Here is a 24,254-nt window from a genome sequence, read left to right on the forward strand (position 1 = left end):
GATGCCAGCCTACATTTTGATGGGCAATCATTTAAAAACATTTTTGTTTTGACTTCACGTTGTCATTTCCACCATCCCTAACCTGCCATTTGATGGCAGCAGTAAAATATTTGCCATCCTAGCACATCTGGTAATTAAGCTCGCTGACTTGGAATTTGATATCAAACAAATACCTGAGGTTCATTCGTGCCCATCCATCTGTGCAGGTGGTCAGAGTCTTGAGATGGGGAAGATGAGAGATAAGGAACGCATTGTAGTTTTGGATTATGCATGGTTTGATTGCAAGGAGCTTGGCTCATAGACACACTGGACCCGAAGGTAAGATTTTAGAGCAAATTTCCAGGTTCATAATCAAGCATTGGCCGAAGAATTGCACTTTTCTTCTTGGTGTGGCTGAGGATTATGTGAAGAAAACAGAGTGGTTTTGTCCAGTTCCAAGTTCATCGCTAAAGAGGGTGTGAAAAGTTTGTTTTCTGATTCATCCCTGTCCACTTCCTGAGAAAATTATGTGTTGAACTCCAGTTGCCTTGGATATCTCTTGCCCAATTATCCTCCCAAGGCACCACTCCAAACTTGTCCTTAACTTGTATCTTTCCTCCCCATTGCAGCCTCTCCCACTCTTAACTCCTTCACTCCCTCTTATACTGTACCCTTGCCTAACTTTCTCCTGAACCAGGTCACCTCTCTTACCGTCTGCTTATGCTTGTGCTCCTCTCTGACTTCCTCCCCGTCTTTCCTCCTTTAATATCCATTTTCTTCTCCCATGTCCGACTCCCATGTCAGACTCTCCCATTTTATCTTTTCCATGCAGCTCTACGTGTAATTACTCCAACACTCCAACCTCTTTTCACCCCTTTTCTATCGGCTCACAATATAACATCAACTGAAACTTTATTCCCTGGATCGCCTCTTACCTAACAAGCTGATCCAGCATCTTCTTGATGCCTCATACATATTTTTTTAGCATTGATACAGTCATACCTCAAACTTTGATTATCTACGACTTCCATTTAACATATGTCTGAGCTTACTGCTGCATCTCATCCAATCCTTCAACCTGATTTGCTTCAGTTATGCTAACGACATTCAGATCATCTTAAAACTGGAAAACTAGAGCAAGCTTGATACTGGGGTCTAGCTGCCTAACAGCGAGCTACCGACCAATGAATGCTTTGAACTTAACTCATCCAAAGCAGGGTTCCATACAGAAATGGAAAGAACTACCAATATTACGAAGCCTATAGGGAAACAATTATGTTTATTTAGCAGCATTGGACGCTACCCAAAATTCAGCTAAAGCAGTGAATATGCTGAGTACTCCACTCTGCATAAAGACCAGCACAGCTCAGATTTCTACTGCAATTGTGTGTGTGGGTGTCCCTGGACAGAGCTCTTTTCTGGAAAAATAGCTAAGGATGTTGATTTTTACTCTGCCTTTCCATTAAATATCATGTTCAGGACCAGTTTCAGCTTCAACTCAGGAGCAGCCCATGCAGGTAAGAACGGTGGGGCGGGGTGGATGAGAAGTCGACAGAGGAAGACAAGGTCAAATTATATTTTAAAAAAGAAAAACACTTACCTTGCACTGAGTGCAAGGTAAGTGATTTTCTTGTTTTTTAAATTCAATGTTACCCCGTTGTTGTCTGTCAACTCCCCGCCCCACCGTTCTTACATTCATGGGCCGCTCCTGCTTAAACTTGAGGGCTGTTTCAGAATTCCCTGGGCCAAGGCAGATGAACGTTCTACCTGGTTGAAACTTTAGTAAGGGAGTAAAAAAATCTCTCTTTGGGATATACTCAATCTATGGCCTAAATGAGATTTATACTGAAGATCTGCATTTAGATTACTTTGACTGCTACCAAGCATACCATAAGCTGGAGTGTATGATATGTTACAATTTTGAGCCCAAAACTCTTTGGGATAGGGAGAGTTGTTTAGTATCAGGGTAATGGATGACCCTCTAATGGATCTCTCCTCTTTGGGGATGATTCATTGTCAAATGCACCTTTTTCCTCCTCCATCAAAATGGCGCAAATATTGAAGCATATTGAGTGAGATGTGACAGATGAACCTTTATAAATAAGTAGCCTTAAAATGACTTCTCAGGAGAAGCAACCTCATTCTTCTGACGTTCCTCTTAAATAACACCTGCAATGCTGTTGGAAATTCCAAAAACCAAAGTGGTGATTAGAGCTGGTCCACTCTTTCTGCTTAGATGACTGCAAAAGATCCAGAACATCTCATCATGAGAACTTCTACACATCCATTTAAATGACCAGATCTTACTAATCCTGCAAGGTCTCCATTGACATTTCTTTGCTACATGCTAAGTATCAAGTGACTTTGAATCTTCTAGAGGGCCATCCATGGCAAAGGCCCTTCTTCCATTCACGGAAAGCAGCAAAGATAGTCACAGATGAGAAGTCTCCAGTCTAGAGTTCCAGACCAGCTAACCATCCACTGTAACAAGAACCGCATAGGTAGATTTTCCTTCTCCATACAAGCAAGACTGCTCTGAAATTCTGTCACAGCTAAGATACGAAACATCTTAGGCCAACTAGAATTCAGGAAAGTAGTCAAGCTGCTCTTCCCAAGGTGATTCCATACTAAACAGATAGAACGGCTTTCCATCACTCAAAAGTAATGGACAGTAAAGAACTCAGGATAATACCCAGGCAAAGCTGGAACAGTTCTCCCTCAGGATGCTTGACACACCCACATGTCTAGCTATCTCTGACTCTTTTTGCTCCTCTCTGCATATGACCAAAACTACACATTCACTACTCCATGTGCCTTCACACTACTCCTTTGCATGCACAACACCAACATACTGCACACATAGGTCACTCTTCATTCATACAATTCTCTCCATACATTTTTTTTAACAATTATTAAGCTTAAGTGCACTGCCTCTCCTTTTCACTTCACTACAGGTCACAGTGCAGTGACAAAATCAAGAGGGCAGCTTATATCCTCACACACATCAAAACACTATTCAGTTAGGTCACATGACAGACTCTTCCCTGCAAGCGACCTGTGTTCAAATCCGCATTGGTACTTCGGCATGAAGCACAGTGCAGTTGTACCCGTGAACATTGCTCGGTGTAACTATAAAAAGGTAGTAGTGTCCAAAAAATGGAAAAGTCCGCAACCTTCATTAGAAAATATTTATGTAAAGCATACAAGTAAATACGCGTTATAAATAAACAGTAGAGTTAAATTTGTATATTGCGGGTGCTCCAGAAACTCAAGGCACCTACTACCTCAAAGTGCTATATCGGTGCACAAAATTGTACAACCGAAAATAATACTATGAATGAATGAGATTCTAATTACAGCACACCGAAAATTTAAGATACACTTGATTTTATGCTTGCGTTTTGCAACAGTGAAAACTCTAGCTACTGTAACCTTTAGAGTTAACACGAAGAAACAACATTAGAACAACATAGGGGTCAACAATAATCCAATGTAGGGTCAAAGAGAGTCTTCTTCAAATTTCATTAGTTTTGTATTCTCCTTTATTCAAAATTTCATAAAAGCAGATTCTCCCAGCATGAACATCGCCAATGTTGTTCTAATGTTGTTTCTTCGTGTTCACTCTAAAGGTTACAGTAGCTAGAGTTTTCACTGTTGCAATACGCAAGCATAAAATCAAGTGTATCTTAAATTTTCGGTGTGCTGTAATTAGAATCTCATTCATTCATAACATTGCTCCTTGTGACCGTAACTAAAAGCCATGTTTGTTAGTTCTGTTGACTATAAATAGATTGCAATGTTTAGTGTATTAATAAAAGTGTCGGGTGCACTGATTGTAGGACAAAGCGTTGCAGCCCACTCCTTTCTTCTTCCTTTGCCCTCGAGTACTGGCGATAGACGACTGTAGATTTCATTGGGGGTTTATGTAACCTGTCTTTAGACAACAGAGTTTTATTCTGCAAACAGGTTACTTTTCGAAGTGGGTTGAATTCCCATTCGTATTTGACGCCACTCCTCAAGCATTATCAAATGATCACTGATGTTTTCTTCAGATAAGGGGTTCTCTTCAATATTGTGAGAAATAACGAGGATAATTTGCTTTAAAGGAGATGAAGAAGCATCTGAAATATTGTAATGTTAGTTATTAAACATTATAGCTTGCTTTGTACCATCCTGAATCGAATGACTTTTAGAATGAGTAAACTAAATACTCAAAAATTGCATTTTTGTGGTGTCAAAAGCAGAAACCAAATTAAGGATTCTCTTCGGGACAGTTGTGGACATATTATTAAATCAGAATCAAGAAACAAACATATATATTCTAGCCCACAGCTGCCCAAAAATGTAGCAGTCTCCATAAAATCCACAATGGGTGATACTTTTGGTGTTTGTTATCAGGGTGACCCGATTGCACCTGAGGGCAGCCATTCGAGGCCTACGGCTAAGGAGTCTTCGAGAGATGGCACCGCTGCCTTCCACACCCGTCAGAAGTCTGAGGTATGAACTGCTCAAAGGGCAAAACTATTGTTAATGTTGCGCGTATTTTATGGTATCGTAACTTTGTGTGCTGTTTCTTTAGATGTCTTGTTGCTGTATACAGCTGGAAATATGGCGTCCTTCGTAATTTCTTGTTAATTAGGTTCACTCATTTTTGTTTAAAAGCTATAATAAAACTGTACAATTCTTATCTCATTATTTAAATAACACGGTTCAAACCCTATCAAAAGCATCACAATAAACTTCACGTTACTAATTTAATTTAATTTCATGCAGCACCTTCCTTAGAAACTGCTGTGTGTTTTTGAATAGATTGTTATGAACTTCAGAGACGTTAGTGCGTTAGTGAGATGTCTTCGTTTAATCAACAATGCACCCCTTCCCAAGAAAGACATAACCAGTCTGGCTTGTCTTTTTTTCAGTCCATCTCACTTATTGATACTCTCTGTTACTTGTTCACTAATAGGGAGCAGTTTATCATGAAATCCATGGTGAGGATGGATCGTCATCGAAAGAAAATAGACATATTTACAGCGACACTGTGCCCAGGAGAGTTGGAAGCTTTTACAGAGGTAAATTTGCACTATCGCACCGTGTTTGTTTGTGGCTATGGAATAATGTGCTGTGGTCATTTTAGAATGTGGGGCAATGGTATTTCTTGCATGGTGATGACATCCATGTCTTTGTAGAGAAAAAAAATTCAAATCAATCATCCAATTTTAGGTTCAATTTTCAACACAATACACGTACAGTGTTTTGCTGATGCTTTAGGCTTGGTTTTGCTTTGTTCGTCCTAAGTTGGCAGCGTATGCCCAGACTGGGTCGCTTGCTCACTTTGCTACTGGATTCAAGCTAGCCTGGCTGATGACAGCTAATTAGCCAGAAACCGGTCCCAGGATGCTTGTTTCCGGTCCAGGGAAGACATGGTTTGGCAGTTTGGGCTGGACTGTTTCCATGAGGCACAGGGTCAGACTGATTTGCATATGGCCATGTCTGAACTGGGGTGGCAGAGTGAGCTAAAGAATGATGATGGATTAAACCCAGATCAGTTGACTGTGGGTGAGTGCTTGCAATGTTCAACACTCTATCCATCAGCCCCTTTGGTTTTGCTCTGGATGAGATAATGCCCCAAATAGAGACTAGTGAAAATTCAGAGCTAGAAACCATTATGCAGTCTGCCTAAGGAAGTTGAATAAAAGTGCCATCAAGTTTACAAGCACAAAGAAATAAGCCATCGTATTGGAAGTGGCACTATCCGGCAGAAGCTGACTTGTTTTGTGCTTGGTACTTTTTTCATGGCTGCAAAGCATACATATAAAAGCCTCCTTGAATCCAAGTTCCCCAGACAAAATATGCACACTCCAGCATTGTGCAATAACCAGTTTATTAATGAACTGTGTATTTCTCATGCCAAGTTGTTTCTACCATTGCAATCAACTGCATTGTGACATTTGCAATGCAGTAATTGTACAGTTGCTCTAAAAAATGTGTTACCGGCCCACATTTATTTTTACAGCCCAGCCCTGCATTTACAAATGTATATATATTCTTACCCGTGTGTCGAGTTGCCATTAATTAATTACTCAAGAAATTAGAAACTAGGTGTAAAGGAATATATGGAGGTCGACTATCAGGCCCATTCGTGTAAAGTTCTGCTTCAGTGCTCTAACCCAAATTCTTGGGCTAACACCCTGAATGTTTGTTATGCATATTTATGTATGTGCCTGTGTCTTACGTGCAATATGTGCATGAGTGTGCCAGTGTAACGGAGGCCTGCGGGTTCCATTTTGGAAGTTACTAGCTTGCTCCTGTGCACAAGATGGAGTTGAGATAGTATTCCAATACAATGGAGTTGTTTTATTGATTTTCCTGAAGATAGAGGCAGGAGACCTAGACAATAAAGTGGGGAATAAGGAGACAAGACTGATTTAAAAATTCACCTAGGCCCTTTTGCCGAGAGGAACTGATGATTAGTCTTTCTGTAGCACTACCATTCGCGAGCTGCTGGAGGTGAAGGGTGGGATTGAAGTTTCTGTCGTTCAGGGTGAAAATGATCTTCTAGGTGAGACCAGCCTTTGTATTCTCTCTGATCACTCCTCATTTTGGCTGTTGATGAGCCAGGTATAGAAAGATCGTGCATCTTTGTGCCTCTGTTGTGAGTACTTTACCCTGGAGACTACCCTGCTATGATGAGCATCATTCTAGACAAAGACTGTTTGGAGAACAGGAGCCTAAAGAGGACACTTGAAACAACTACCTCAAATCTCTTTCTGAGATTGCAGACTGAAAATTCAGATCCCTGGACTGCCTTGACTATATAAAAATGAGAGCCATTGACCTCCTTATTGTTCCAGTTCCAAGTCCTCTTTGATCAAGGAAGGGAGTGCTCTGCTGTGTCCTCTGAGGTCTGCTGTGCACCCAGAGCTGGTATCTGCCTGACAGTCAACTTCCCAGATAAGAGGAGCTATCACCTGAAATCTTGCCTTGCTGGAAGAGCTGTATCTGACCTGGGGCACCTGGAAGCCAGGCTGCATGCCTGCTGAGATAGGGAAAGATCCTGTCACTCTGCAGAATGTGTGCCTGTTCAAAGAGTGCCAGAAACAGCAAGATCCTGGTGCTGACGTTCAACTAGGAGAAGGGAGATTGCAAAGAGCGACTGGCTAGCCTGAAAGTATGGGCTCAGTCTTCAAAATTGTGGTTCCATGTGAAAATCAATGATCGGCAGCTATCATGGTTGCAATAAGACCTATAAAAACGATCATGGCTAACCTTTCCTCAAACTGAAAAACTGTGCCCATGGTGATCATTTCCATCGAAACCAAGACCTGTGCCTGTCACCATTGCAGCATTTACAGAGTGCTCCCCATGGCTGTCAGCTTGTCCCTGTGTCTTGGACTATATGGCGGCCCATCTGCTACTCAACACCAAGTGACCCGGAAGTAGGTCCGATGCCTGCTTTGGCCCGCCCCCAGCAAAGCCAGTGTCTGCATTTGCCGATGGACTCCAGGCTGCTGCTCTGGCTGCCCATCCTGCAGCAGAATACCCAAACCGAAGGCCGTTCGTGCAAACACCATGTCTCACTGCAGAAGTGGGAGAGATTGGAGACGTGTGCTGACAAAGGACATGGATACCCGCGTTGTAGTGAGACTGTACCAAGAGGACTGTATTGAAAGTATTGCAAGCATTAATTATGTGGGCTATCTACTACTGAGACTTGATTCATATTGCACAAAACTCTCTAACCTAACGGATAACTGCTTAAACTCAGAAGAAGAGGGAATCCTGTCAAATGGGAAAAGGAGGATGTTATCCCAGGGTGCAGTAGCCCAAGTGCCAGTGTATATATTATTGTACCTGCTACTATTACATATGGTGGTATTCTATTTTAAGTGTGTGCATTAAAATACTCCTCTTATCCAAGTAAATCACTGTGCTTTCCAAAAGATATTAAGCTACTGGCTGGCTGAGTTCTGAGTTTGTGCACCCCCACACAACCACCCTTAGAAGTCTGGGACTGCTTTCTTGTGCTGCCATTAAGACTCTAGTTTTGGTGGGGTGGTATTTGGCTCGGTTCGCAGAGCCATAAAATGATGAATTACAGAACAACAGAGGCAAACGACCTCCTATTAGTCCCTTTGGGGGTTGTTTTCTTACCTTACACGGGTGCCCCATTATAATGTAATGACCTGGGAATGTGCATGAGAAAGACCCTTCAATCATGCTTTGATTGTATTGGCTAAGAGTATTGCTCGGTTAAAAGTATGACTGATAGAAGAATTGGTGAATAGAGCTTGCCACTATAGATTTTTCCCTCATCCAAAATGGCTGCTGTGTCCAGCATGATGGTGTAGTGGTGTCTGAGCCTGTTTGTTTTTTCTTTCCCATTTGCATTTGTGGCGTGCAGAAAACAGACTCACACTTCCTGGAACTCCAACAGATGTACTGGTTGCTGCAGTCACAGCCTATGGTCTGATGCCCCAAAAGCCTCCTGACAATTCCCCTCCCGCACCAACCCACAGCCTAGATTCACTCTCTTCAACTGCACAGACTCCTCCACACCCAACTCCCCTCTCACCCACCATCCTCAACAGCCTCAGCTCGCTCTCCCCCCCAGTAGTAGCTCCAGCAGTGCACTTCAGCTATGGAGTCCATTGGGGTATAGATGCTGGTCTAAATTATGGCTTCAGGAGTGGCAAAAGCAGTTATGGCCACAGGTGACCCTGCATCAAAATCCTTCACAGCAGCCATTCGGAAGGGCATCAGGAATCTGGCACAGAGCCAACATGTACATCTGCAGCCAGTGTCCACCCAGACCACACCCTTAGGCTGCAGTCCTTACTTATGTCTCTGACCAGCCCACAGCTGCAGATGCAGTGCTTCACCCTTAGCCTGTAGCGCTTTCTCCCCTCCTGCAGCCTTCATCTGCTTTTTCTCCATGTACCACATCCCCACTCCCTTCTATCCCCACAGCTTGGGACTGATCCCACCTCCCGCACCACACCAGCCTCCACGGCCTCAGCTCAAACTCCCTCCCTGTACCATCTCACAGCCTCAATCCACTCATCCCTCTTACTCCATCCTAGTTGCAGATGAAACTGAATAGGCATCTAGTGCTACGAAAAGAGCAGATATTCTTTGGGTGCAATTGCAGACATCTATGCATATTCACAAGTGTTTTGAAATTTAATCTGTGCTGAGTGAGAAGTGTGCCCATGACTGGGTGGTATGAGTGCATAAGAAATTTTGACTGCTCTAATTTGGCTGATGAATTGAGGAGCAGGATAGTTTAAAAAAAAGAAATGAATCAAATGGCCGCATTATTAACAACTATAGCGGACAAGGAGGAATTAAGGAAAATAAGTCATTTCTGGACAGTTGCTAACTCTTTCGGTAGGCTGTCACCTCAATCTTACTTGTCGTATCATTTAAAACCTAGGCTTAAGAATAAATGTATGTATTTAAGGCTGGGAAGATATCCGACAAAGGATGGTATACCAAAATGGGAAAATCAATGGGCATCGAGCATTTGCAGGCTTTGTAGTCAAAGGGAGGAAACACTAACACACATCGTAACCTTATGTCCAGCTTTGGCAGAGGCTCGGAAGTTGATCCTAAAACCAATTTTTAATGAACTAGGAATTAGAACATGCAGGCAAGCAATTATTACCTGTTTGAGTGGGGCCAATATAAAACTTACTTACCACTTTGTTAAGTTCATTATTATTGTTGAGAAGAAACTCAAAGACGAAGAACAAGTAAATAACTGTTTATCGTGATCCAAAGTAAAAAAAGAAACTTATTTTAGGAATTGTTTAACTCAAAATGTATGCCAGTTGAAGGGTCTATTAGAATAATCTACTATAGTTATGCACATTGCACTTTACTATAGCTAGTAAATGGAAAACAGCAAAAAATGTATTATACTAGTATTTCCTACTGCCAACACTGTCACTTTAAGTTAAATGCTGCTATAACAGTGAATGCTGCTAATATATTGTACTCTAGTTAATACCTGTATTTTAAACAGTGTGTAAACATTTAAACATTATTATGGAATTGACTGTATTAATGCAATTTTAGATGATCATTTTAATATGATTATAACTTTGTGCATAGTATATGTTTGTTTATGTAGGTTGCTTTTATCTATTCTCGTTTGTAATGATTTTAATTAATCAACAAATAAATACTTACTTACTTACGGGTGGTGTGAGTGCTGCATCAGTGGTGTAAGTGCTGAGTGAAAGGTGTGTCCGTGGTTTTGCAAGGTGAGTGATGTGCCCATGTGAGAGTTGGGTGACCAGTGTAACCATGTGAGTGAAGGGCGAGTCCTGTGTGAGTGGGAGTCGAGTGGTAATCCTGTGTAAGTGTAGAGTGAGAGTTGTGAGCTGTGTGAATGCAGGATGATCTATACTTGGACACTCTAGGTCGCTCTCCTTGTTATTGACGCTTGGTAAGTGGGGTTATGGGTGTAATTTAAAGTAGGATTATTGTGACATCATTCAGAGAAGTAGGGTGGCGAAAATACACTATAATCTGACCATGTATCAAAAAGTCCGCTTTTTGGACATGCCTAAAATTACTTTTCTAGAGGTGGGAGAGACAATGAAGGCCAGAGTCACATTCTGAGCACTGACTCAGAAAGATGTATTCTTGGAACCGCAAGCCAAAGCCCAGCCAGGTTTTCATATGGCTTCTGCTACCCACCCCTTTTGTCAATCCTTAAGACCCACCAAATTGAGCAATGTGAAACCAGGATACCTGGGATCAAAAAGTTTACCTACTTGACAACAATGTGTGAGCCTAGACCTTATTTCACTGTGCATTTTCTTTTATCATCACATTTGTGAGTACCTTAAAAATCTTCAGTTTAGGATGTGTGCTCTACAAAAATCACAAGTGTTGTTCCATGTGTTATTAAAATCCTAGCACATTTTACATTATAACTTACTTGTATCTTGGTTTATTAATAGCATTGTCATCAGAGGCATCAATTTTTCTAGGTGTACGTTTAGAAATTATGAGATAGATCTCCTAAAAACTCATGCAAAGCAGCTCAGCAATCAAAGTTACTGCGCTGCATTGCATGAGATGGAGAGAGCAGGACAGTGCCCTATCTTTTAAGATATTGTCTTTTCTGCTCATTCCCTAGCACTGGCGCACATTCAGGAGTGCCAAGGTGTTTGCATCACGTCTAACATAGGTTTTGTACTTCAAGGGTACCACTCTATTACGAAATACCATGACTAGACTAAACTCACATGTAAAGTCAGACAGGTTTCGAAAAAAAAAATATTTCTCCTTTTTAACATCTGCCTCAAAGAGGTATTATTTTTGGTGCAAACCCCTCTCTACTATTGTTAGTAGATAGTGCTTTGCATTAAAAAAACATGAAACCATGAGACACCCAGGCACTGCCCGTGGAACACCCCTTTGATGCAAGGTAAAGCAAAGCAACTTTTAAGGAAACTTTGGAAAGCTTCAAAGTAAATTTCAAATAAATATTTTAGATCAGTTTGCGTCACGTTTGTGACTCAAACCTGGCACAGAATGCTAGTAAATCTGCCCCTAAGACTTCTGATAAATGTCATTTAATGTAGCACTTAATTCTAGTGTACTTTTGCATTAAAGAAATACATATTTGAAGAGTCTTTAGCACAGTTTAACATGACGATTTGCATGCCATTCAGAGGGCCTGGCTTGTTATATGGTGCTGAGAAACAAGCGGTATCATTTGCTTGGCACTGCTTGTGTATTTTCTCTGAAATACATTCTTCCGCTGTGGCAGCAAGCAACCTTTTACAAGAGTCGGGCTGCAGGGGGCATAAGAAGAAGTGAAAACACAACCACAAAGACTTTTCATTGATGATCTTTTGAAGGCCTGTGAAATACGTTGACTGAGTGTGAGGCGTCAACCCCAGCCCTGCCTATGACAGCTCAAGTAGTGCGTCTGTCCTGGAAGCTGCACATCCCGGACCACGGGGGTAAGGGGGTGGCTAAAGGCCTTTCAGCCCAATGGGCGTTGCGAGCCTCGTTATCACCAAAGTAGATTGGCGGTAATTTACTGAATCCCTGAGAAGATGAAGGAAGTAGCAGAGTAGCAAATTTATTTAGTCCATCGGTGTGCCCACAGTGTGTCAATATAGTGGACAAGTCTACGTGGATAAATAGCCATAGCAACGTAAAAGATGTAGGACGTGTGAGTGTGAGCCATTATCCGTACTGATAGAGGTGGAGGCGAACTTGAAAAGGGAACGCTGACAGGTCTAAGTAAATGACCAAAGGACTAGGAGATACTAAATTTAAAACAAAGCACAAAGAACTACTTAGAAGAATGCCAAAGAAAAGTGGGACAACTACTTAAAGTAATATTATCCCAGGGAAGGAGAAGCAGTGGTAGTAATGGTAGGATACAGCAATATGGTGAGGAGAAGGAACCCCATGGTGGTCTATGAAGACAAAGATGTACAGGTGGAGGATTGAGTAAAACTCTAAACAGAGAACTTACTGAAAAAGTGTAGATTAAAGTGGCGTAATGACCTCCATGCAGTATAAGTGGAAAGCAACCATTAGAAAGTTCGCTCTTAAAGTATCAGACATACTTCATTAACATATGATGTCCGTACATGCTGTTAAGCTTAGCAGTCGAGCTATACTGCCATGAACAAACCCCACCTTGACATCACACCACTTTAACGTTCCACTTTCCCCAGAATTGCACTGGAATCGAAAAGTATAGTGGGGTAACTTTGGCAGCAGTTTATGGATCATACAACTCAACATATCAAGTTGTTTTTCTCAGACGGTGACATCATTTTAAAACTTAGCATTGTGTTCCACTAATATCAATGACAAAGGGCCATATGTATCAAGCTAATTAGCATTCGCAAAGGCCGAAATTCTGTGAATTTCGGCCTTTGCGAATGCTAATTTGACAAATGGTATGTATCAAACATGTTTGATGCAAAATAAGGAATAGCAAAATTTGCAATTCCTTATTTTGCGATTGCACTTAAGGAATCGCAAATTTTGCGATTCCTTAAATGCAATGTATCAAACAAAAAATATTCAAAAAATGCCATTAAGGAATCGCAAATTACCACCAACTTCTAGTTGGTTGTAATTTGCGAATTCTTTTCAAAAAGCTTTTTTCCAAAAAACAAAAGGTGCCATATGACGCCCATACATGCCCTTAGGGCATGTATGTGCGCCATATGCCCCCAAATGTCTTTTTCAGGGGTCCAGCAGGGTGTTCTTGAGACACCCCTGCACCCTTGAAGAAATTCCTAATTTGCGATTAGCTAATTGCTAATCGCAAATTGCACCTTCATTCCTATGGGCCTCCTAGCCCATAGAAATGAATGGGTAATTTGCGATTAGCAATTTGCTAATCGCAAATTAGGAATGGTAAAGAATCGCTATTTAATAGTGATTTTGTACATACATACCGTTTTGCATTTCCTAAATAGCGATTCCTTAAAATTCGCTATTTAGGAAATGCTAAATTGTTTGATGATACATATGGCCCTTAGTATCCTTCTTTTTGTTTCCAGTTGCGGGTGTTTTTTAACTATTTCACGTATCTTTCAGATTCCTGGTTTCAACTTGCTACCATTGGTCCGTTTGCTCCATGTGTCATGCCTCTGCCCGGTGTGCTTTTTTCGCACCCTTTACCTGTTTATTCCCACCCCTTTTATGTTGACAGGAAAGGCAAACATGTCGGGGTGAGTGAGGGTGTCTTCCTTGTTGCTCCGGCGCCATCGTACCCGGGCACCTCCGCCCAGCCTGTTCTTGACTGTGACCCCTTAAGGCCCGGTTCGCCAGGTGGGCCTCCTCCTTAACTCGAGGAATCGGGCCATATGGCCATGAAAAAAAACACCTTGACATCATATTCTATTAATCCCACCGTGACATCAAATCACTTCAACGTTCCACTTTTTCCAGAAGTGCTTAGAGGCAAAACTTATTGTTGGGTAACTTTGGGCCCGGTTTATTGATCATTCAACACACCATATCAAGTTGCTGCTCGCAGGCGGTGACATCATTTCAAAACTTAGCATTCAGTGACAGCTGTTGGGAAGCAGTAGTGGGGTGAAGAGAGGAGGAGGAGGGAGGGGTTTAAAAAAAAAAGATAGCTTACCACTGCCTCTCCTCCGTCTTCTCCATCCGCTTTCTGGCTTGTATGCGAACCAGAAGTAGGAAGCGCCCAGGCTTCCCTAAGCCAATCACAGTGCTGCAGTGCAGCGTTTTGATTGGTCTGAGCGTAATGGTTCAGAGATCTGACAGGGAATGGGAGCCTGGGCTTGTTTTCCACCCTCAGCCTGGGTGGAGAACAAGCAAAGGGCGCATAACTTAGAGAGTGCCCCCACTCCTCCCCCCTGTGCTGCTCAGCCCTGCCTAACCCCTTCAAATCCATGCACTTTGTTCTTTGTATCATCCTTAAATTTATTTTCTTTAATATTGTTTTTTCCAAAGGATTTTGTACTGGGACCCTTTCTTTATGTACTAACCCCTTCAAACAGCCTCAGCACAGAAAAATAAAATTAATAATAAACTTGCGTTATCATTTTTTTTTTTTTTTTTGCAGTGCTGAAAGGTAGTGGGGGGATGCTCCTCTGCCTAACGGAAGAGCTGCCCCTGTTAGCATTGTGATCCTGCCAGTATCAATGACTTGTGCCCGCCTGTCAGTGAATCACATGGTAACGGGAGCACCCCAGGCCTCGTGTTACGCTGGTTCGTCCCACTCCGGGATTCTGCAACAGGGTTCGGTGTTCGAGACTCTCACTACTGGTCTGGATCCTACTGGGGTCTACCTCCAGACCAACACACCCACCTGTATGCCTCAGAATGTGTGGAACCCGGAAGTGTAAGGGAGTGGGCGGTGGCTCGACCCGCATCCCCTTTGGTGTATGCCTCGAAGGCGCACCATCACCCGCCCCCATCTGCGCCATGGTAGGTTCATACATAAAGGATATGTACAGCATCGTAGCAAGGGCGACAAGGGTCCTAATGCAGTCAAGGGAAATGAGCCTCCATTCCTTGGCTTGGTTGTAAAAAAAAACTTCAATTAGGGTACAGTGGTCGGGAAACATCCTTTACAACGCAACTTTTACCACGCAGTGCCTTTACGACGCTACTTTTACAACGCAAACCATTACAACGCATTGCGCTGGGGGGCGCTCTAGGATAGGGAATAGGTTTAATTTACTATCCAACACCTTCCCTACTATCCACGGGGACTGGAGTTGGAATAGTAAATTAAACTATTCACTATCCAGCGCCCCAAAGCACTATGCGTTGTAAAGGCATGCGTTGTAAAAACAGCGTTGTAAAGGCATGCGTGGTAAAAGCATGCGTTGTAATGTCATACATCCACAGTGGACCCCCGAGAACACTGGGCCCAGGTGCCAGTGCACATGCTGCACTGTTCGTAGTTGAACCTCTGGATTTGGACGAAAATGTGAGACGACCCGTTGATTAAAGTTCTTATTTGCCCTGCCAGTCTTGAGGTCTGGTAATGTATGGCTATTTGAAAATAACTTACACACGTTCCACTACTAAGAGCTCATTTGTGTCCAAAAAAGCAGATCCTCGAACATTCTTTATTGTCCTTTCATTGGAAATGATTTTATAGTCTTTTATTCTAGCATCATATAGCTGTTGGTTGATTTTTTATTTAAAAAAGACCTTCAACTCTTGTAATGAGGGCATATTTATCTCAAACGCCTCCATGTACAGCAGGTTGTGCTTGGAGTTTTAACAAGCACGCTCTGTCCTTACAGCTCTTGAAGAAAAAGCAGTTATGTAATGCAACATGACAAGTTACAAAGTTCGAATGAATTATTTATTCGTACATCAAAACACTTTTTAGAGACAATTTGTAGAGCATGAGCATAATCTGAATAATCAAAAGAAAGCACACATGCATCAGTGAATACTAAAGCAGAAAGGGAAACGCATTTTAAGCGTAGGGTTGGAAAGAAGCAGTAGTTGCTAAGCACAAATCTCACGTCATTTGACGTCACCTCCGCACTCCAATGTCTGCAGGGATCCCTAGTGGCTTTTTTAGACTGCTCTTCACTAAAGTGTCACATGGTACATCACGGTCCAGTAGCGTCCGAATCAAGGCCGGACTGGGAGCAGAAACTGGCCCTGGCAAACTGCTCAGCTGCCCCCCCCCCCCCCACCCCAGGGTTGATCCGGAGTGCAGCTGAGCAGTTTGCGAGGGCCGGTTTCGGCCAATTTTGTTACAGGGGGCCGATGCTGCCGACCCCGGTAACAAAAACGGCCCCCCCACCCTAGCGGCCTACCGGGAAATGCCCAGTGCCCTCTATGGCCAGTCCGGCCCTAGTCCGAATATATCAACCTCCTGCCACCTAAAATGTAGCTGCCATATTGCCCCCTCTATCTCTTTACTAGTCCAGTGGATTGCAGCACTAGCAGAGGAGTCGGGGGTCTCTTGCTGTCAAGTTGCTATTGGGCATGGGGTAGGATTACTGTAAAAACGTGATAGTGCAACTGGGTTGTTTCAGTGCTTTAACTGGGAAAAAATAAGTGCAGGTACTCATTGGCAAATGGGCGGAGCTAGGGGCGGGGCTAAGGGCAAGATATGATGATACATAATGACTTCTGTACCAGTTGCAGCACATATCAAAACGCATGAGAAATGCTATTATGTAAACTAAACAGGTTAACTCATTACACAAAATGAAAGCCGAATAGGATATGTTACCATTTCCTTGTTTTGTAATATTTGCTGCTTTCACACACACACACACACACAGAGCGAAACAAGCTTAGATGAACACAAAAGCATTCCACCCATTCCCTTTATAATAATAATAATAATAATCCACATTTGTATAGCGCACAATCACCCATTAGGGTCTCTAGGCGCTGGGGGCCGTCGGGAAGATTAAGCAAGCTATTGCCCAGAGTCACATGGTGCTGGGCTAACCTGCCGCCGGAGCCGGGGATCGAACCCTGATCCCCAGATTCCAGCGTCAGTCGCCCTGGCCGCGGCGCCACACCTCTCCCTCCCTTTAAAATATCTCCTGAGGGTTTCCTTATTCTCTCCCTCTTTCTCACACAACAATAGGCACACACAGGTAGGCAAGCACACAGACATATATATATATGTATGTATAAACGATTATTAAAGTTAACAAGAAATGCACTAGATTTTTACCTGTACACAAATTTGTGTTAAAATACAGTTTCAAAGCCCATTTATGATTTCAGAACTCAACAAATATCTGGTATTTTTATCTGAAAAAAGTGTCAATCCTAACTTCACCTGTCACCTCACTTCTATCCATTCATCCCTCCCCCTTCCTTCTATGTTCATCGCAACTTACCCTCAACCAAATCCATTTGCCACTTGTCATGGAGCTCATTCCTGGAGAGCTGCAGCGTTCCCTGCTGTTCATTTCTCTATGGGAAGGGCTAACTTTACACCCATGGAGCCAGTACTCAGGACAGATGCTGTTATCATGTAATGGCAGTGATCAGTGTTGGAGGGGCACACAAAGGAAAGCAGCCTGTGTGCTTAACAAAAAGATGAAAAGAAAACCGGCTTTGGGTAAGGTAGAGGATTGTGTGGCGCTGCCGCTCACTTTAGTACGACCAGTGCGTTTCCCTAAATGGGACAGGATTACTGACTTGCAGCTCCAGCCCATTGGAGGAAGGGGAAGGGAGGGGGCGGGGGGCCTTAAGCACTTTAAGCCTAATAGCCGTTTTGCACCTGATCGACAGTGCAGGGTCTGTCTAGACCCTGTCGTGTTGATCACAGCATGACGCAAGCCCTCTCAAACCCCTGCAGTCTAAGGACATTCAAGTGGGCGCTGCTGGAATTTCCAGCAGGGACTCTGCAAAAAGCCACTGAGGGGCTCAGTGACTTGCAAGCTCCTCCGAAGCAGAGCGGCATCTGCCTTGAGTTGAAGTTGATACCTAACCTGAGGCTTCTGTGTCGTCAGTGAGGGTACCCGTACTCTCCCTGACCTAAGAGAAGTGCAGGAACCAGAAAATTCAGAAGTGCCGGTACTCCGTACCGGCGAGTACCGGCCCATTTAAAGCACTGGGTTGTTTCCAATGCTGGTTGTGTTTATAGTCCTGGTTTCAAAGCGCCGCTGACCACATGGCTTCAGTGTTTAATTAAAAAAAAAAAAAAAAGAAGTGCCAGGGCCCTTCGGCAGCAGGCCACTGTAGCTTGCACCACGCCCGTAGCGTAGGAAAACCCCAGCCGCAGGTAAGAGCTGGAGGGCGGGGTGCTGGTGATCCCATCTTTGCTGCCCCACGGGCCACAGGTTAAATGAGGGGGGTGCTGTTGATCCCTGCTATGGTACCCTGCAATGGACGCAGGTAAGAGCGTAAGAGCGGGGGAGGGGAAAATACCGCCCCCAAAACGTGTGCAGCTCAGTGTGGTCCACCCCACCCTCCCCTTGCTGCGCAAATGCACCACACATTGCCCCTGCCAGTACTGACAGTTATAGTACCAACACAATTACTAACTATCACACTCCTACAAGTGTGACAATTCAAACTATTCCAGGCCCCCAAACCTTTAAGAATGACTTGGGCAGCAGTTAATAGTAATTTTTAATGCATATTGAATTAATAAACAACTGTTGTTGTGCTCATTTCTAAATTAGAAAGACCGCTCCACCATGTGGCAGACTGTCATAAGTGCCGGTGTTGACAATTGAGTGCCGGTGCCAAGCAGCGGAAATCACCGTCTCCAAGTAAGCACTGCATTGCTTATTGTTACTAGTCCAGTCCTTGGGGGAGAGGTGTGGCGCCGCGGCCAGGGCAACTGATGCCAGACGCTGGGAATCACGGTTCGATCTCTGGCTCCGGCGGCAGGGGTCTGCCCAGCACCATGTGACTCTGGGCAATAGCTCGCTTAATCTTCCCAACGGTGCCGAGAGACCCCTTCGGGAGTGATTCGTGTGCTATACAAATACTGGATTTACATTTACATTTGAACTATACATAGGCCTTGCTTTCGAATTAAATTCCCGGCAGCCAGAGTAACTGTTATCGGCCGGTATCCCAACATGGAATATCAACTACTACAAGCTAGCTGCCTTGAAACCACGTAGACACGGAATTACCGTGTGGAATTCCGCAGTGTTCCCTGTTCTGAGGGGTTAAATGCTCCCATTTACCACCTGCTTTGTGGAGGAAAAGGGAAGAATGGTATTGCCAAGCAGAGCGGTGCCGCAGAAAACTTTTTGTGGGGACCGAGTGTTAGGGTGACCAACCGTCCGTAAATTTCACTGACCGTCCGTAAAATGGACTTCGCGTCTGTTTTCCGTGAGGATCCCTTTTACGGACGCCTTTTGTCCGTAATTTTAGGTTTTTCAGGGATCAGAGCTGTTCCCCTGTGAAAGGCCTCAGCTCCCTCACTGTGATGGGGCCGCGTGGCACTCCTGTGAGCACAAGAGCAGCCCCACCCCACCCATTGTCATTCTGTGTGGGGCTGATTGCCACATACAGAATGGCAATGGGTCAGTCTGGGCTTTCACAGCATGTGGTGGCCTCCTCCAGCGTCGGTCCAGGGTAGGGCATTGTGCCACATGGAAGTTAAAAACGCCCATGCTGCTGCTAGGTGAGAATTCAGTTAACCAAATGAAGGTGTGAAAGAAGTTCAAAGGAAAGGATTATAGTTCTTTCAGTCTCTCTTCATTTTAGAACTCTCGCATTTTCAGTATTATATTCAAAGAAGCCTTGGTTACTGCTGTTTTATTACATTCCCTAACAACCATTGACAAAGCAAATAGTTCTGGCTTGTTGCAGGTGTAACGTTACTTGTATTATATAACTGGATGCAATGACGGAAGCAACAAAGATACCAGTAAAGAGGCTGTGGAAAAGTACATTTTGCCATGTTATATGTGCCTACGTGTTCCCCATCTTATGTTATATGTGCATGATCGATATGCATGTATTCCCCTCTGATCGATTAAAGACGCAATTACAGTTGTGTCCATCTCTAGTATGCCAGTTTCCAGTTTTCGTGAATATAACGAATATCAGGCCTATGTAAAGCTACGTTGCCACGTTTTACAGTGTGCACGTTAATTCATTGAATTGTCCCCGTTTCTAGGCCTCAAAAGGGCCCGGACTCAGATTCAGCTCCTGTTTCCTGAACTCTCTGAGGAGCGATACAGCCCCCACCTGTATCCCTGACCCTTCACTTACTTTCATGCCTCGCAGTGCCCGGCTAGGCCTGGCTCTGCCTCCCAGTCTGCCAAGAGTATGTTATGTTTCTAGTTATCAGTCCAGCCCTCCTTCTCTGCATTCCTAAGCTACTGAATCGCATCAATAGTTTCCGTCATGGTCTAGCCTTTGTGTCTCCATGTAAGAGAAATACTGTATTAATATTCATAGAATATTCCTCGCACATGCAATACATTTAGAATAATGCATGCACCAGTCTTAGTGTCTGTTAGCCTTTACCCTGATAACTTTTGGATTCTATCAACATGTACTATAAACACCAGATACTAGATATGCCTAGGTACATGTCGCTCTGACCCTCCAGACTTTCGTCTCCTCTTCTAGTGCAGAAGTCATAGCCCCCAGTTCTCCCTGGTAACACGTCATTGCCAGTTTACGCGCACCACTAGGTTAGAGGTCCCAGCTGCTCAGGTAGCCCCCTCCATGTTTCCGCCCCGTTTATGACATATTCTGTTACGTTTGCATCACATGTCTATGTATACGCCCTGTACACACCTCTTGTTACACCCACTTTATGCCTTATCTTTCGCGACTGCTACAAACTCCGCCTACTGCTACGCCTACTGTATTGAATGTAATGTATTTGTTTTTGGTATATATACTAATGTTTTGTTACTGAAAGCCAGCCTTATTCCTGCCCCCGGCAGCTGCCATCCTATTCCCATGCAGGCTGTCCTGTTCCTGTCCTTTTATGCCTGATTAAAGCCTGTATACTTCAGCTACCTCGAATCTTGACTCTTATTTATTGAGCTATCTGTTATTAGAGTATCCTGAAAAATAGAACCGGTAATTAATTATTTATTTACCACATAATGGCGCCCGAACAGGGACTTGCCCTTTCCCCACGCGCCGGAGAAGCCACGCAGGCCCCCTGATCCTCTGCAGCCGTGACGGAACCATACCGGCCACGTGCAGATATTTCTGCTTCAAGTATCCCTCAGGCCCACGGAGGAGACGGAGGTTGCGGTCCAGCGTCCAGACGAGGCGGTGGAGGAACGCGGCGAGTCCCGACCAGAGCCCAAGCCGAGAGTCCAAGGTCCGAGGTATCCGGAGGCCCACCTGTAACTGAAGTCCGAAGTTCGTCCGTCCGTCGTCGTAGCAGTCCAGTCCAGTCCGAGGCCTTCCGTTCTTGCTGCCCGGTGAGTACCGTTGCTGGGGTAGTATCTAGACAGGGTCAATTAATTTGTCTCTGGTCCGTGGGTTTGGGTACACAGATCCAACACGAAGTGTCCACCTAGGTGGATGCGGGTCCTGACGTGTCTCTTTATGAGACCGGTAAGTTTCGTACTGTTTTAGCAGTGCATCTAGTCATTCCAGTAAGTTCTGTTCTGTTCTCGAGAAATTCATGTGTTTCTGTTTTCAGTATTCCAGGTAGTATTCTGTCCGAACTGTTATTTTAAATGTTATTTCATGTGTTTTCAATGTTGTGGTATGAGTGATTTGTTTTCAAGTTATTATTGTGTTTATCGTGTATTGTATTTGTGTCCAGATTCCAGTCTAAGTCATGCCTCTGTTCTCGAAGTTACGTCAGTTAAAAACCAGAAAAGGTCTGCTCGAAGAAGCAGTTCCTGTCCCGCCTAGGGACAGTCCAGGTCATTTTATGTATCATAAACATGGCATAAGTGCCATATTATATCTAGACTTATGGGTCGAGTATACTAAAGATCTAGAAGAGAAATATAGATGGCCTGTATCAGGTACATGGGATGCCGAGTGCATCATGCGAGTAGAAGAAGCATTATGGAAAAAGAAATCCAGACAGTCCCAGAAAGATGCCATCGAGTTATGGCGCAAAGAATCTCATAAAAGAACCGAAAAAGAAATCAGAAAGTCAGAATTAAGTAGAGAATCCTCAGAAAGAGCCCAAGAAAGGGAATTAATCGAAGTAGGTGAACGAGTTAAAGCCGAACAGTCAGACAGACAGAGAAATGCCCTTATTAAGGGTATGTATCCTCTTCTTGCCGAGGGCTTGCCAAAAGCAACTCCGGAAGCACCATATAATTTTCCGCCGACATTGGTTCCGATTAAGCTACGTCACAAACCGACCGCAGCTGATATTTTTCTCTCGTCCTATTTGGACGACACAGTCCCAGAATATGCAAATCCTGTTCCGCCAGCTCCTGTAAATAATGTAATTCCTGTTCCTCCAGCCACCGGGGCACCTGTTACAGCACCTGTTACGGTACCCCCGGTCCAGCCCGTAGTACAAGTACCCGCTACATCGGTCACTCTGCCAGCATGAAGAGTATCAGTCGACGATTCTAGTTTAGGGGCCGCGGGGGGAGGTCCTCCTGGTACCCCGCCGCCACACAAAAGTGTAACGTTAGTCGAGTTACATGAACGTGCGTTACAGCGTACGCCCAAATATCAGTCCGTTGCAGATATCAGACGAGCTCTCACCGAATGCCGTTATGATCCAGTCCCAGGCGATGATAATATGGTTATATATTCATTGCGTGTAAGACGGGTGACCGAGTATTTGGACACCCTACCGAATATGAAAGAAGATCTAGACAGAATATATCGTTTCATCCGTACAGGAGACGATCCAGAAAGTATTGGCGAAATCATGTCTCTAAGGAAAGCTGAGACCCAGCTCATGCTATTAAAATTTCTAATCAATTGTTTAGTAAGGGAACAAGATTGTCCGACTAAAGATCCGATCGAAATGAGAATTCTGACAAAGTGGAGTGATCATATAGCCGAGGGAAGACACAAGACACTCAGTAGTATAGAGAGTATGTACAAGAAAATTCGTAAGGAAATAATAAGGTTACACGAGAAACGCAAAGCAGCACAAGTAAGCGAGAAAGAAGACAACACTGATACTGAAGAGGTAGAAGACGAGAATACCGCCAGAATAGCGTATGTAGGTAAATCTAGACTTCTAGACCGACATTCACGCCTAGAACACAAGAAAGTTTTTCACCTTCCAGCACTAGAACAAGAGAATCTTGAACAAGTATTTCAAGCTACCGATCACATTCTGAAATCACGTATCGGTTATAGTGAACTTAGTACCATGCATGAACAAGAACTAGCCCGATCAGCAGTCTGATGGGCTACTGATTCTACCACTTTTCCAGACGAAATAGTGGCACAAATGTTTCTGAAACTGCCCCCAGCCGAGCAGCGACTGGTGGGTATGTATATGATCCAGCACCTCATTACACTGTATGAGGGACAACATTCTGATCCAGGTCCGTTACATGATGTTCTGAACGAGTTGCTCCAGTATAGATGGAAAGGTTTAGGTACCGATTTAATTAGTGTCATTCTAGAACAGCGCCACAAATATAGAACGTTTCTGAATCCGCATTTTGTTCACGTCTCACCTCCAGAAAGTAAACCATTTTACATAGATAGACAGCATCCGTTACGAGAAGTACACCCAGTTAGGACAACGGGTGGTGAAATGCAACGAGTATTTGTTTACACCCCTATCACAAAGATGGAACTCTTAGAGATGAAGAAATTAATTCCTTGTCACGACAAAGATCCAGCAGGGTTCCATCGAGAATTAAAAGACATGCTCAGAATGGGAGAATACACGTATCCAGATGTCATTAAAATGCTAAAGGTCCTGTTGCCCGCAGGGGTATATGAAAAACTCAAGGAAAAAGAATGGGAGGTGGGAGAGAAAAAGATTGATTGGACAGCTCTAGAAGCTGAAGATAAAATACGAGTACCAGGTACCGGTCTTGGGGACAAATGTAAAGAATTGCCCGAGTTATTGATACAAGTTTTGCCAAGGTTATTATCCACGAAAAAGGAAGATTGGGATGCAATCTCAGCATGTAAACAGAAACAGGATGAAGACACTAGTGATTTTTATTCTAGATTTGAGAAATGTTTTATTATCAACAGTGGTTTGAAGACAAGTAGCGAGTCATACCCTCATCTTTTTGTTACTAAACTAGTCGAGAATTCAAGCCCACAAGTTAAAAATCGAGTTTTGAAAGTCGAAAGTACCTGGCAAGCTAGTACCCCGTCACAAATGCTTCAAATGCTCCAGTATCACCAGAATAGAATCAGGG

General features: G+C 43.7%; 1 protein-coding gene across 5 annotated transcripts in view; it reads left to right on the plus strand.

Moving 5' to 3' along the window:
- The window catches only part of CDKL5 (cyclin dependent kinase like 5), a 1,214,907-nt gene that overhangs the window by 1,047,615 nt on the left and 143,038 nt on the right, over window positions 1–24,254 (plus strand). For all 5 annotated transcript variants that reach the window (XM_078658112.1, XM_078658115.1, XM_078658113.1 and 2 more), the window contains 2 exons: window positions 4,378–4,476; window positions 4,943–5,048. In XM_078658112.1, the coding sequence (XP_078514238.1) occupies window positions 4,378–4,476; window positions 4,943–5,048 (205 nt within the window). The remainder of the gene's footprint in view (window positions 1–4,377; window positions 4,477–4,942; window positions 5,049–24,254) is intronic.

Source organism: Lissotriton helveticus, chromosome 8 (genome assembly GCF_964261635.1).
Source record: "Lissotriton helveticus chromosome 8, aLisHel1.1, whole genome shotgun sequence".
NCBI classification, from domain to species: Eukaryota; Metazoa; Chordata; class Amphibia; order Caudata; family Salamandridae; genus Lissotriton; species Lissotriton helveticus.